This window comes from Diabrotica undecimpunctata, chromosome 1, assembly GCF_040954645.1.
Source record: "Diabrotica undecimpunctata isolate CICGRU chromosome 1, icDiaUnde3, whole genome shotgun sequence".
Taxonomy (NCBI): Eukaryota; Metazoa; Arthropoda; class Insecta; order Coleoptera; family Chrysomelidae; genus Diabrotica; species Diabrotica undecimpunctata.
This window is the reverse complement of record NC_092803.1, coordinates 187,847,799-187,862,794: the sequence shown is the minus strand read 5'-3', so window position 1 is coordinate 187,862,794 and position 14,996 is coordinate 187,847,799. Positions and strand designations below refer to the sequence as shown.

Here is a 14,996-nt window from a genome sequence, read left to right as displayed (position 1 = left end):
TTGTATACTTCCCGCAACGATTTTAGATTTTTAAACGGTCATGGGGTTAACCGAAAAAAAGGTCGCCCTTTATTTCGGTTAAACGAGTCTCTACTGTATTATTAATGCATGTTTATTTTATGTACTTATCAATATTTGCATACTTTCCGCAACGATTTTAGGCTGCGTCTTCATAGATATGTTTAAAATAAAGAAATCTCGACCTGTGATATTTCACAACAAAAAAAATGAAAATTTTAAATTCGACTGATAAATGTAGCAGCTTATTTACCAGATGTTCAAAGAAATTATACAAGATGCAGGTTTTGCTCAACAAAAAAGAAGAAAACTAACTAACTTTATATTATATTAGTTATTGTTAAGTATTTTTATGTTCAAATAAATTTCCATTGCACAAATATTCTTTAAGGAATAACGGGAGAATTATCGAATACCTGAGTCACAGAATAATAACACAATCAGAATGCCCACTCTGCTTGGCGAAATAAGTACGCGCAGACGGAATCAACCATGTTTTGGAACCAGTGTTGTTCAGTAAAATTTTATCTGAAGTGCGTTAGAAAGTTCAGTGGTAGCGTGTCCACTGTTTGGGATTTGTGTTATAAGGAGGGTTCAGAATAGAAGTGAACAAAGTCCACTTTTTGTCATTTACGAGTTCAATTTTGTTACAGTTTAGTTTAGGATTGCTACTCGAAGTGTTTGATATTGGTTGAACAGTGTTACGAACAGAAAGTTTTGTCTATTTATTTCTCTTGACTGTCTTGGATATTTTTTGTAAGGGAAAATACGTTTTGCAATTTAATTTGTTTTAAGGTGCCAAAAGAATGTTGAATCGTTTATAACAGCGGTAAAGAGTACACAACTCACAGTAATAAAGTAACGCATGCGAAGATATTTCCCTCTGCATATGACTGTAAATGCCCCAAAAAGTACCGTAAGAAGTTCTCTTCTGAAAATACATCGAAATCATTTTTAAATTCATCTTGAAAACTGGCAGATTACTCAAAACAAAATAATTTTTTGCAGGGCTTAGTTAAGGCTTAAATAAATAAAACTTTCAGAAAATGTTCTTTTTTCCATCCTATATTCTAATTCAGTACATTCCAAGTATATATTAATCCAGGAATAGAAAAATGAAGCCGGTTTAGTTTATTTACGGCAACCATAGACATAATATGGTTTTCGTTAGATCACCGAAGTTAAAAAGTGTTGAGCGCGGTTACTACTTGGAGGGGTGACCGCTGGGGGGAACACCGCATGCCGTTGCTTTTCTTCTCCATAACGACAGAACCGATTTTGATGAAATTTTACATGTGTATTCTGTAGGTCTGAGAATAGGTTCTTATTTATTTTTCACACTCCTATTGGTAAGAGTGGTTGAACCCAAACATTTTTTTTTATTTTTTAAACAAAATTTTTTATTTTTGTTTTTATGATGTGGCATTAAAAATACATACAGACCTTAAGTTTCACCCCTCTATTACCAACCCCCCCTTTTTTAATAGCCATATTGGTGTCACAGAGTAAGTTGCCATACTTCTCCGAAATGGCATAACCGATTTTTATGAAATTTTACATGTGTATTCTGTAGGTCTGAAAATAGTTCGTGATCTATTTTTCATAGCCGTAAGGGGTAAGAGTGGTTCATCCCAAACATTTTTTTTTATTTTGTTTACAAATTTTTTTTATTTTTACTTTTTCATGATGTGGAATTAAGAAATACCATAGCCCTTAACTTTCACTCTTCTATTACTAACCCCTATCTTTTAATAGCTATATTAGTGTCACAGAGTTAGTTGCCATAGTCCTCCGAAACCGCTTCACCGATTTTGATGAAATTTTATATTTATATTCGGGAGGTATGAGAATCGATCGTGATCTATTTTTTGTACAAAATTTTTATTTATTTATGACGTGGCATTAAACAATACATATAACTCTTAATTTTCACCCTTCTGTTACCAATCCCTATTTTTTAATAACGAAATTAGTGTGACAGACTTTTTTTATGAAATATATTCGATTGAACGTACTACTCGAAAGTTTTTTCCAGGAATTTTTTTTTCATTCAAATCAGTTTTCACAGTTATAAATCAGAATGACGTAGTCAACTATTTTACAGAATTTTTGAATTCATTGGAATTGCCTGAACACCCACTCAAGTAGGATCAGTTGTCATTATGCTGTGCAACATTAATCAACCTCGACTGTGCAGTGAAATGAGACTGTAAAAAGTCTAATATATAATGTCATTGGGACAACGATCAGCAAGGAAAAATACAAAGAAGAGAATGTCTTGACCCCGCATATACAGATGATTTCAACGAACGTACCATTTGATTTTAAACGTTTACAATTTCCCGTGCTTTTGGCTTCTGCAATGACAAAATAAAAATCACAAAGCCAATCGTTGGAAGTTTACGAAATTAACTTAGAGTTGCCTTGTTTCGGATATATGCAATTATTCGCGTGTCGGAAAACCGTCATCGTTGTATATTTATTTAACGCAAAAAAAATAAAAATATTTTTATCAGAAAGCATTAAATTGATTCTACTTTATTCGTGCATAATATGTTTAGAGTGTTCTTTTTTTGGTTTTATTTTTTTAACACATTATTTCATTTTAAGGCGGTACGAAGTTCGCCAAGTCAGCTAGTTAATTTGTAATGTATCAGCCACATAACCAAGGGAAACAACCCCACCTCCCAAATGCAATCGTTAATCAGTTAGCCCGGTGTGGAACAAGTCAACATAGCAAGAAAATAAAATAAGGGGTAGTTAGCCTAGAAAAGAATAATTAGAATTAATTAAAAAAAATCATTATATACTCCAAATTAAATAAAGAATAAATTCGACAGAGTTTAACGTATACATTTCAAATTAAACAAAGAATGAAAATTGACCTAGTTAACGTGTATTACACAAGTAAGTTTCGATATTAGGTCAGCTCTGAATGTTTAAAAATTACGACACTTAGACCTTCGTCGGAAATTAATACATCAAAGCGACACACCAGCGATAAGAATTGAGCTGAGTTAGGAGGTTTCACATGGCATGATCCATTTTAACACGTGGAGCAGACGGCGCAATCAGCAGAAATTCTAGGGGAAAACGGTAAAAAGCAAAGCTCCACTTCGGACTGTGACGAAGTAATTTAGGGTACTCGTTGGCGGTACATAAAAACAAAAGAAGTTGGTCAACCAGGCAGTAGAGTTCTGGCAACCGAGCCAGAGAGTGGTGCCCGGCGACCGGCGCTCAGTCAGTCAGTGCGGGGCGACCTAAGGTGTGTTAATCGGTCAGCCGTCCCGGTGTGTTCAGCTCAATTAGCGTGATATCGTGTCCGACACAAGGTAGCGAGATAGCAGCGAATTTTCGTCCCTCCTAGTACCGCCAAAACGTACAGTGCATTCCAGCGTTCATTCAGACTGTTCCTGAGTTCCAGTTTGGACTACAAGGCGTATTCTTTAGCTAGGGCCTAAGGTAACGAAACAATAAATACTAACCATTGGGGAAAACGAATGATGGTAGGTTGTCTGCCTTTTAACTCTCTTGGTAAAATATCTTCTCGTCTCCCTTCGCAAAATTTGATAAACGATACTGTGAGTCCTTAAATGTATTTTCAAATTAGTTGCATAAGCAAAATTCCTTGAAACAAGTATCACACTTATAAGGTTTTCCTCCAGTGTGTGTCATCAAATGTGTTTTAATATAACTGGAATTAGTAAACTGCATAAAACAAATATCACACTTGTAAGGTTTTTCTCCAGTGTGTACTCTCAAATGTGTTTTCAAAGAACTGGATCTAGTAAACTGCTTAAAACAAATTTCACTTGTATATCTTGTTGTATTAGTTGTATATTTACGATTTGTTAAATACGTAGTAAGTTGAAAGTGGCTTCTTTTTTTTTGACCGTTCAGGTAGAGACTAGAAGAGAACACGTTTTCGCTTTGTACATCTCCCCGGCTTCTAACGCAAGCCAGTAACCTATAACTCTTTACAGGGCCTACATCTGAGTGTCCTTCAGTCCCTATCCTATTTTTCCTACCCTCTTGTAAATCCGCGAGGGCGAAATCACGACAAATTCGAACTAGTGGACCAGTACGACTCAAATCCGCTCGCAGAGCTAAATCTCCTTTAACAGTGGTGACAGAGCTAAGCAACCCTTAGATCTGCACATTTATTACAAATTTATAAAAATATAACAAATTAGTTTTTTATAATTATGAGCTGATAACATCGATTACGTTAATTGCATTTTAAGTATCACACATCTCCTCACTATGATGAACCTAAACCAACTCACACCCATTAACGATATTCTGGTAGCCTTTTTGCCTAACAAATAAAAGATATTGGTCATAAAATTATTATATTTTGTTTAAAACACTATTCTACACAACGAATTTGTATATGTAATTATTCAATATATGTATTTTCACATTTAAGATGTTTATCTATATGTACTCCCAAATGTTTTTAAATAGCCCACTAGAGTAAACTGCTTAAAATAATTGTCACGTGTTGTTCGATTTTTCTGCTGTGTGTTGTTTTTTCAAATGTGTTTTTAAATTAACTAATTGAGTAAACTGCTTGAAACAAATTTCACACTTGTAAGGTTTTTCTCCAGTGTGAGTCCTTAAATGTATTTTCAAATTAGTTGCATAAGCAAATTGCTTGAAACAAGTATCACACTTATAAGGTTTTTCTCCAGTGTGTGTCATCAAATGTGTTTTCATATAACTGGAATTAGTAAACTGCATACAACAAATATCACACTTGTAAGGTTTTTCTCCAGTGTGTACTCTCAAATGTGTTTTCAAAGAATTGGATCTAGTAAACTGCTTAAAACAAATTTCACATTGATAAGATTTTTCTCCAGTGTGCACCATCGAATGTCTTTTTAAATCAGTGTTTCGAGCGAACTGCTTAAAACAAATTTCACACTTGTGAGATTTTTCTCCACTGTGCACTCTCAAATGTGTTTTCAAACCACTGGCTTGACTAAATTGCTTAAAACAAATTTCACACTTGTAAGGCTTTACTCCAGTGTGCAGTCTCAAATGATGTTTTAAACTTCCTGCTTCAGTAAATTGTTTAAAACAAATTTTACATCTGTATGGTTTTTCTCCAGTGTGTACTCTTAAATGTGTTTTCAAAGAATTGGATCTAGCAAACTGCTTAAAACAAATTTCACATCGATAAGATTTTTCTCCAGTGTGCACTATCGAATGTCTTTTTAAATCAGTGTTTCGAGGGAACTGCTTAAAACAAATTTCACACTTGTAAGATTTTTCTCCAGTGTGCACTACCAAATGTCTTTTTAACTCAGCGTTTCGAGGGAACTGCTTAGAACAAATTTCACACTTGTAAGGCTTTACTCCAGTGTGCAGTCTCCAATGATTTTTTAAACTTCCTGCTTCAGTATACTGTTTAAAACAAATTGTACACGTGTATGGTTTCTTTCCAGTGTGTAAGCTCGAATGTGTTTTCAAAGAACTGGATCTAGTAAACTGCTTAAAACAAATTTCACATTTATAAAGCTTATCCTCAGACTGTATCCTAAAATGTCGTTTCTTTTTAGCTTGTGTCACGTGTGGTGTTTTATTACAGGAATGATCAAATAATCCTTTCCCAGTTTCCATTATATTTTCCTCTTGCTGAAAACCTAAAACAATAACCAAACAAAATTATTTGATGCCTAAACTACACAATTGGAAATAATTAAATTCAGAAGGAATAAATGTAGCAAAAGTTTAAAGTAAAGAATCCAACGGCTTTTGTTAGAATTATTGATAAAAGTAAGTATCATAAATAGTTGGGACAAGCGCAATTCATTGTCTACTTGTTCAGTATTTCCTTTACTTCATAGTAAAGTTTGTTAAAAACAGATTCAGCATTTGATCTTTTATTTTAAAGAATGCATTTAGTGTCCTCTATGGCTTCAGTAGCCTTCTTCAAATCTAATTTTGGTGACTGAAGAAGACGATTAAGTGATACAGTTGTAACTAAAACATCACTAAGACAAACTACTGAAATGAGAAATTCTGGGCTCCTAATAGTTTGCATTCATGAAAATGCATCATTTTACTGTCTTTCCACGTAGAAATTGTTTCAAAACCGTGGTATATTTTGATGATTGCTTGCAGTACAATAGAAAGAACAAAATTATCCAGGTACCTACAAGGAAGAGGAATCTTCCAAGGACTATAGATGCACATGCGTAGCATAAGACTCCTTATGTGAGCCATTTTGAAACGTGTATTATCAATGCATGTTTATTTTATGTAGGTACTTATCAATAAAATACTTCCCTAAAGGATTTTAGGCTTCGCCTTCATAGGTATGTTTACCATAAAGAAATCTCGATGTGATATTTCACAACAAAAAAAAATTAAAAAATTTTCAAATTCGGCTGAGAAATGTAGCAGCATATTTACCAGATGTTGAAAAAAATTATACAAGATGCAGTTTTTGCTCAACGAAAAAAAAAGAAAACTAACATTATAATATATTAGTTATTGTCAAGTAGTTTTATGTTCAAATAAATTTCCATTGCACAAACATGCTTTAAGGAATAACGGTAGAATTATCGAATACGTGAGTCACAGAATAATAACACAACCCGAATGTCCACTCTGCTTGGCGAAATAAGGACGCGCAGACGGAATCAGACATGTTTTAAACGGAACCAGTGTTGTTCAGTGAAAATTTATCTGGTGTACGTCAGAAAGGTCAGTGGTAGCGTGTTCACTTTTTGGGATTTGTGTTATATATAAATATATTATTGATAATATATATATATATATATATATATATATATATATATATATATATATATATATATATGTTATTAATTTTTTTACTTAATTAATTTAGCAAATCAAAAACATAACTTAATTGTTCTACGGGTGAAAAATCTCCTTATATTAATCTATGTTATGTGTGTTCAAAGATTTCCTAGTTGTCGGGATAGAGAAAAAAGGATAATAAAAATAGTATGTTACAAAAAAATTGGTATTCTTTATTTTATTTTACTTTACTTTATTTTAGAGTGGTTTTTTGTTTTATTTTTTTAACACATTATTTCACTCTAAGGCGGTACGAAGTTCGCCGAGTCAGCTAGTTTATTTATAAAAATATAACAAATTAGTTTTTAATAATTATGAGGTGATAACATCGATTTCGTTAATTGGATTTTAAGTATCACACATCTACTCACTATGATGAACCTAACCAACTCACATATCTTAACGATATTCTGTTAACCTTTTTGTCTATCAAATAGAAGATATTCATCACAAAATTATTATATTTTGCTTAAAACACTATTATCCAATGTGGATTTGTGTAATTGTTCAATCTAGATATTTTCACATTTAATATGTTTCTCTATATGCGCTCCCAAAATGTTCTTAAATAGCCCACTAGAGTAAACTGCTTAAAATAATTGTCACGTGTTGTTCGATTTTTCTGTTGTGTGTTGTTTTTTCAAATGTGTTTTTAAACTAACTAATTGAGTAAACTGCTTGAAACAAATTTCACACTTGTAAGGTTTTTCTCCAGTGTGTAGTCTCAAATGTGTTTTCAAAGAATTGGATCTAGCAAACTGCTTAAAACAAATTTCACACTTGTAAGGTTTTTCTCCAGTGTGTACCCTCAAATGTGTTTTCAAAGAACTGGCTTGACTAAACTGCTTAAAACAAATTTCACATTGATAAGATTTTTCTCTAGTGTGCACTATCGAATGTCTTTTTAAATCACTGTTTTGAAGAAACTGCTTAAAACAAATTTCACACTTGTAAGATTTTTCTCTAGTGTGCACTATCGAATGTCTTTTTAAAGCACTGTTTTGAAGAAACTGCTTAAAACAAATTTCACACTTGTAAGGCTTCTCTTCAGTGTGCACAGTCAAATGACTTTTCAAATCATATATACTAGTAAACTGTTTAAAGCAAAGGTCACACTTATAACGTTTTTCTCCAGTGTGCACTCTCAAGTGTGTTTTCAAATTACTGGCTTGATTAAATTGCTTAAAACAACTTTCACACTTGTAAGGCTTTACTCCAGTGTGCAGTCTCAAATGATTTTTTAAACTTCCTGCTACAGTAAATTGTTTAAAACAAATTTTACATCTGTATGGCTTTTCTCCAGTGTGCACTATCAAATGTCTTTTTAACTCATAGTTTCGAGGGAACTGCTTAAAACAAGTTTCACACTTGTAAGGCTTTACTCCAGTGTGCACTCCTAAGTGTGTTTTCAAATTACTGGCTTGATTAAATTGCTTAAAACAAATTTCACACTTGTAAGGCTTTACTCCAGTGTGCAATCTCGAATGATTTTTTAAACTTCCTGCTTCAGTAAATTGTTTAAAACAAATTTTACACCTGTATGGTTTTTCTCCAGTGTGTACTCTCAAATGTGTTTTCAAAGAATTGGATCTAGCAAACTGCTTAAAACAAATTTCACATTTATAAAGATTATCCCCAGACTGTATACTAAAATGTCGTTTCTTTTCAGCTTGTCTCACATGTGGGGTTTTATTACAGGAATGATCAAATAATCCTTTCCCAGTTTCCATTATATTTTCCTCTTGCTGAAAGCCTAAAACAATAACCAAACAAAATTATTTGATAAAATTCGAAATCATTAAATGCAGAAGGAATAAATGTAGCAAAAGTTATGGCGGTTGTTAGAATGATTGTTAAAAGTAAGTAACATAAATAGTTGGGACAAGGGATCATTCAAAAAAGGGAAACCAAAAATTGTTTCAACTCTAGGGTAAATACATTATTTAATGTGGCAGTATATTTAGCATAAACGCTTATACTTTAAACAAACATTCACAGTCTGGAAATTTTAGAATAAAAGAAAATTTATAGTAAGTACAGTATCACACTTTAACTGCAACTGAACGAAGGTGACATTTTGGCATAAATTGGTAAAACTTATTTGACAGTTGCGGTGTTGACACTCCAGATTTGTTTTTATTTACTATTACCATTAATTAAACTCACGTTCTTTTAGTACAAAATTAGTGTGATTTGTTGTACAATGGAGTATTTGTTGTACTGGAATATCTTTGCCCTCTTTTAACCATAACATTCAACTAGTTTTTTTATTTATTTATTTAATATATGGGACAACCCCATTAGATGTTACAATTTACAATACACAAAATAGTGGTTAAGTACACAGTATTTTAAGATAATAAAATTAAATACTCACTAAATAATGTAGACTAAAAATAAATATCTAATATTCTCTAGAAATATATTGTCTAGAAAAAGCAGCGAAGACAATGGGACTGCAGGTCAAGGTATCCAAAACAAAATACATGAAGGTCACGAACAGCACACAAATAGTGGCACCACAAGGGTTCACAGGATGAACCCTCCCTACGGAACCACAATTTCCTCAGAAAAATAACAACCTATTTTAACTCTTTAAATGTGACCAGTGAAAGAGCTTCTCCACCAAGAAACAAAGATTGAAAATCAGCTTAGTATACAGTATTTCCTAATCAACACGATCAAATGCGTTAGAGAAATATGTGTAAATTGAATCAGTCAGCTTCCTGCTTCAATGTTTAAAATATCAAGTTGATACATTAATAGATTAGTTAAAGTGGATTTAGTTTTGGAGAAGCCATGTTGCCCCTGTCATCTAAGACCCTTACACCTCCAAGAAATCTGCTTGCTAACTAGACAATCAAATAATTTTGGTATTGCACATTGGATACAGATACTGCAATAGCTTTCAATGTTTTTTTTTTGTCTGGTTTTAAAAATTGGAACAACATAGCTTTAAATGATTTGTAGATTCCATATTTAAATAAACCAGAGTTTATATCACATTGAGTATTGTTTTAAAATATTTGCCTTACCTGAGTGATCTTTTTTTTCTGTTTCAATATTTAACACTTCAAGATCTACTGATGACAGCTGATTTTCCTGAAATATATGATAATTTTTCTCAAACTCTTCTTTAATTTTAATATTTACTTTCGTAACTATAAATAAATAAAATAAAATTAGGTTAAATACATAACATAAAAACCCTCATATAATATGAAAAGCTTGCTATATAAAAATTCCATTATAATATAATCTTAGACCCTATTGAAAATAAGAGATTAAATAAAAGTCACTACATTATACCAGAACTAAGAGTTTATTTCATATTTTGAGTAATTTTTTAAAATATTTGCCTTACCTGAGTGATCTTTTCGTTCTGTTTCAATCTTTAACTTTTCGAGATCTATTAAGGTGGGTAGCTGATTCTCATGATATATATAATCATTTTTCTCAAACTCTTCTTTAATTTCAATTTTTACTTCCGTAACTATAAATTAATTAAATAAAAATGGGGTAAACACAGTATAAAAATTTTATATAAATACATAAAATTACTGCTCATATCATTTATTTGTGTTATCATATCAACATTTATTTTGAAAATTATATTGAAAAATGTATGAGGTTTGTTAAAAAAAGTGACTTTTCTGCTAGTGACAACACATGGGTATGCAGTTATGACATCAAAACCAAGTGTTTTTTTATATATAAAAATTTACACTTTGTATAAATATGGCAGCAATAATTGTCAGAGTTATATTTGGCAACTGTCAGTATTTGTGACTTCATAGCAATCCCAGTGAAAAATAGGTAAATGATTGTAATATCACTTATATTTCAAAAAGTGGGACCTTCTCTCTTACACCTAGTTCACACTGTGCTAGTATTTTAGTCAAGTAGCAAGTAATTTAGTAACTAAATGTGTCTGAACAACAAAAATTTAATCAAGTAGATTAGTAAGTCATTTAGTTGAGTTGATCCATTTTATTCTATATTTTTCGGGCAAGTAGCACCTCTCACCACATGTTTATGCTCACTGGTTCACCAGCTAAACAAGTCCCAACCAGTTGAATTAGTTTCATTAGTTGCTGCAAAAATGTGTTTCACTAGCACAAAAAAACAAGTTTAAAATTTGTATAGAAATTTAATAAAGTATAGACCTGCTTGTAATTTTGTTATTGCAGGATTCGCACAACTCAATAGGTTATCCTTCAGCTGTATTTGAGAGTGAATTTTCATTAACAGAAAATGTACACATCTTTCAGACATTCTGAAAGTACCTATCAAAGTATTTCCAATACTAATTCTTTCAAAAGAAAATTGGCAGCTACTAGTTTATTTCCTCTATCAATTCATTTTCATACCCATAGCTTCTTTTTATTAATAGCACAAATTTCCTCATCCATTTCTTCTAAAATAGCTGATATGATTAGCTCAATCAGTTTGTTTACTTTATTGTGTTGTAGGCTGTTCATCTTGCTAAAACACAGCCTTTTGAACTTTACAAGTGTGAACGATTTGTGGACAGTAGTGTGTATTTTAATTACTAAATTACTAATACTAGAATAGTGCAAACTAGACTTTAAAAAGTTTTAAAGTCTAGTTCATTACTTCCCAGTATATCAGCCTCTTTTTCTTTCTTTTTCCAGTGTATACAATTACCTTCAAATACTTCTTGTTTGAGATCCATTATAAACGCTTTTCATTCAGTTGAATTTCTCCAATTACTTGTGACTTGTTCTTAGAATTACTTATTTAACACCACAAAATATGAAAAAAAAAACAGACTCTAAAATACCCAGCAAATATAATATACTTGTAAAATAATAGTATAAAAAGGCAGTTAAATATGAGAAAACAGTATAGACACATTTGCCTCTATATTCTTCATTGCTATTTGCTATTGAGAATGCCATCTCAATGCACTTAAAAACATATCTGCTCTCGTCTATATTAACAACAACAAATTAAAAATGCAAACAATATTCAGATTTTATTAACCCATGGAACAAGACATATTTAGAATTAGAAAACACTTCAGCAAACCAAATTTTGGTAGAAAAACACATGAGCCTATTCAGGAACCATTCCTTACCTTCAAAACAATAGAATTAAAAATACAAGAAATGATTAAAGAATTTTTCAGTTTAAAGCAAGTTACTATCATTGTTTTACTATTATACCGCATTGTTTACTATTTATTCTAATCTCACCTGATTGATCTTCCTCTGGTTCATTCTTTATGTTTTGTAGATCTAGTGATGTCGATATATGACTCTCTATACATTTTTGGTTATCTTCAGGAATCTCTTCCTTAATTTCAACTTTAACTTCCATAGCTAGTACGCAAATTTAACGAAAATTATTCAGGAATATGCCCTCGAGCATGATTATGTACTATGCATGAGTGCTCCTTTCAAGAGTCCTTTCTAAAGTTGATTCTAGATTCAGAGTATAGCCGGAGAACTAAGAACACAGTGTGTTTGTAGTTCTCTGATATAGCGTCTATGTTCTTTGGTATATACAATATTGGATAATGATTGGATATGTATGATGTATTGCTGCTATTAGACTCAAAGTCAGATCTGGATCTGGTATTGGATTGCATAAATATGTATTGTGAGTTGATTAGGTTTATTTTATGTTGCGTTGCCAGATTTCACTATGTCTGTCAACAGTGTCAACTCAACATCAAATTTATTTTTCGCCATGAATTACTCCACAAAACACACATTTGGTCATGGGTAATATGTAATATCACCAGATATCACATCATAACCATCTAAACCAGTGGTATGTGGGTAATATTGTGTTTTTGCTGGATGAGTAATATACACATCCAGTGGCGGATCCAGAAATTTTGTCTAGATTTTTGCACCTTTCAGTGGCTGATCCCCAGAAACTTTTGACGGAGAGGGGGAGGGCCATGGATCTTGAGGGTGATTTTGATATAGGATTTAAATTTTTGCACCTTTACGATTGATATGATTTGTGCCTTATTTAAGAGAACCATTTTCTCAATAATTATTTTAAGCGATATATTAAACTAATGAGAAGTTATTAAAACTCAAATACCCCACGGGTGCAAAGAAGGGTACAACATTAATAGGTCTTATATCCGATATAAAGTAAAAACATTAATTTATTCCTTATTGCTATACGTAGTGGAAACATGAACCTTCGGAATTAGAAGTATGAGGCGCATAGAAGCCTTTAAAATGTGTGTTTTTCGAAGCATGCTGAAGATTTCGTGAACTGAGCACGTGACCAACAACGAGGTGTTGAGAAGAATGAGGACGGAGAGCGAATTCCTAAACATTGTTAACAACAAAAAACGAGTTATCTAGGGCATATTTACAGTGGAGAAACATATAACTTTCTACAACTCATAATAGAAGGGAAAGTAGAAGGAAAAATAGGCACAGGAAGAAGAAAATGCTCCTGGCTGAAGAATGTAAGAGACTAGACAGGCATGGACACACATAGATACTTAGAACAACTTAAGATAGAGAGCAATTTGCTGTAATTATAGCCACCCTTCCTTAATGAAGAAAAACATAATATAATTTAAGAATAGTTATTTCTGGAATTAGACTTATTAGGCTACAAGTGAGTTAAATATTTTTTTACTCGGTATTGAAACTTTTCTTACGAATTGTCAGCAACAGCCGGCAACGAGTGGTAAATAAAAGTTCATTGATTAAAAATACTAAAGAATAAGATAATTAAATATTATATAATTTTATAAAATGTATTCTTTTCGCCTATCCGATTTAGCAAATCGTTCTATGATTGCATCAACATCTAGAGGAATTTCAGGATGCACGTTGATGAGTGCTAAACGAGTTAACCTTTCCTCTGAAGTTCTATTTTTAAGTCAAATCTTTAGACGCTTAAGCCTAGAAAAACTACGCTATGTTGATGCTGCACTGACTGGCAGTGTAATTAATATTTGCAGAAAAACAACTAGAAGATTAAATAGATTCGTAACTTTCAGTAAAAATCGTTCTTCTAAATCAGTTAAGATATTGTCTAAAAGGGGTAAATAAATAGATCTTCCGAAATATTCTTCGCAAGAGTTAGCAGGTTGGTTTTGACGACAGGTTTGATGAGAAACTATACGAGGCATCTTCAATTCATTGTCTACTTTTTCAGTATTTCCTTTACTTCATAGTAAAGTTTGCTAAAAACAGATTCAGCATTTGATCTTTTATTTTAAAGAATGCATTTAGTGTCCTCTATGGCTTCAGTAGCCTTCTTCAAATCTAATTTTGGTGACTGAAGAAGACGATTAAGTGATACAGTTGTAACTAAAACATCACTAAGACAAACTACTGAAATGAGAAATTCTGGGCTCCTAATAGTTTGCATTCATGAAAATGCATCATTTTACTGTCTTTCCACGTAGAAATTGTTTCAAAACCGTGGTATATTTTGATGATTGCTTGCAGTACAATAGAAAGAACAAAATTATCCAGGTACCTACAAGGAAGAGGAATCTTCCAAGGAATATAGATGCACATGCGTAGCATAAGATTCCTTACGTGAGCCATTTTTAAACGTGTATTATCAATACAGTTATATGTATATATAATTGATAATATATATATATATATATATATATATATATTATATATATATATATATATATATATATATATATATATATATATATATATATATATATATATATATATATATATATATATATATATATATATATATATATATATATTGTGACAATTAGGGTTTATAGAAAATAATTTATAAGTTATATACTACATAATATTAGATATTTGGTTGTTTTAAATAAGTTATATACTAGAGAATTTAATAAAAATATATTTATGTGAGGGCATTTTAAGAAATTAGCATATAATAATTGTAAAAAGTTGTATTTTAATATTGTAAATATATATAAGTGAGCCATGTGCTTAGGCAACCAAAAATACTCTCGGAGATTGACAGATATTTATACTCTGAAGTGACGTTTAAGAATATTTACGAATATAAAGTGGGTTACATGCCCGGGTATCTCTTATGGGAGTGATAGTCCTCTGAAATTTGTATTTCCTAAGGACACCAGAGGGCGTAGCATAAGACAGTGACTGCGCAATACCGCAACCAACAAAACAAGTACG

General features: G+C 31.8%; 1 protein-coding gene across 4 annotated transcripts; it reads right to left on the bottom strand.

The window, feature by feature from the left end:
* Nucleotides 1-4,302: 4,302 nt before the first annotated feature.
* On the bottom strand, nt 4,303-12,677 carry LOC140432728 (uncharacterized). 4 transcript variants are annotated; one of them, XM_072520803.1, is made up of 5 exons: nt 12,069-12,665; nt 10,214-10,342; nt 9,885-10,010; nt 8,386-8,602; nt 5,478-5,666 (listed from the first exon to the last, which is right to left on the bottom strand). In XM_072520803.1, the coding sequence occupies exons 1-5, from the start codon at nt 12,190-12,192 to the stop codon at nt 5,618-5,620; spliced, it is 645 nt and encodes a 214-aa protein (XP_072376904.1). In that variant the 5' UTR covers nt 12,193-12,665; the 3' UTR covers nt 5,478-5,617. The 4 variants fall into 4 exon arrangements, with proteins under 4 accessions (XP_072376902.1, XP_072376904.1, XP_072376903.1 ...); XM_072520801.1 differs by lacking the exon at nt 8,386-8,602 and having other exon boundaries at nt 4,303-5,666; nt 12,069-12,677; XM_072520802.1 differs by lacking the exons at nt 5,478-5,666; nt 12,069-12,665 and adding an exon at nt 11,518-11,620 and having other exon boundaries at nt 5,678-8,602.
* Nucleotides 12,678-14,996: the final 2,319 nt, after the last annotated feature.

Coding starts and splice junctions, on each gene's coding strand:
- LOC140432728 (XM_072520801.1), bottom strand. CDS start 12,192: ATGGAAGTTAAAGTTGAAATTAAGGAAGAGATTCCTGAAGATAACCAA. Junction 10,343..12,068: donor ACCAGAGGAAGATCAATCAG/GTGAGATTAGAA, acceptor ATTAATTTATAG/TTACGGAAGTAAAAATTGAA. Junction 10,011..10,213: donor AGAACGAAAAGATCACTCAG/GTAAGGCAAATA, acceptor ATTTATTTATAG/TTACGAAAGTAAATATTAAA.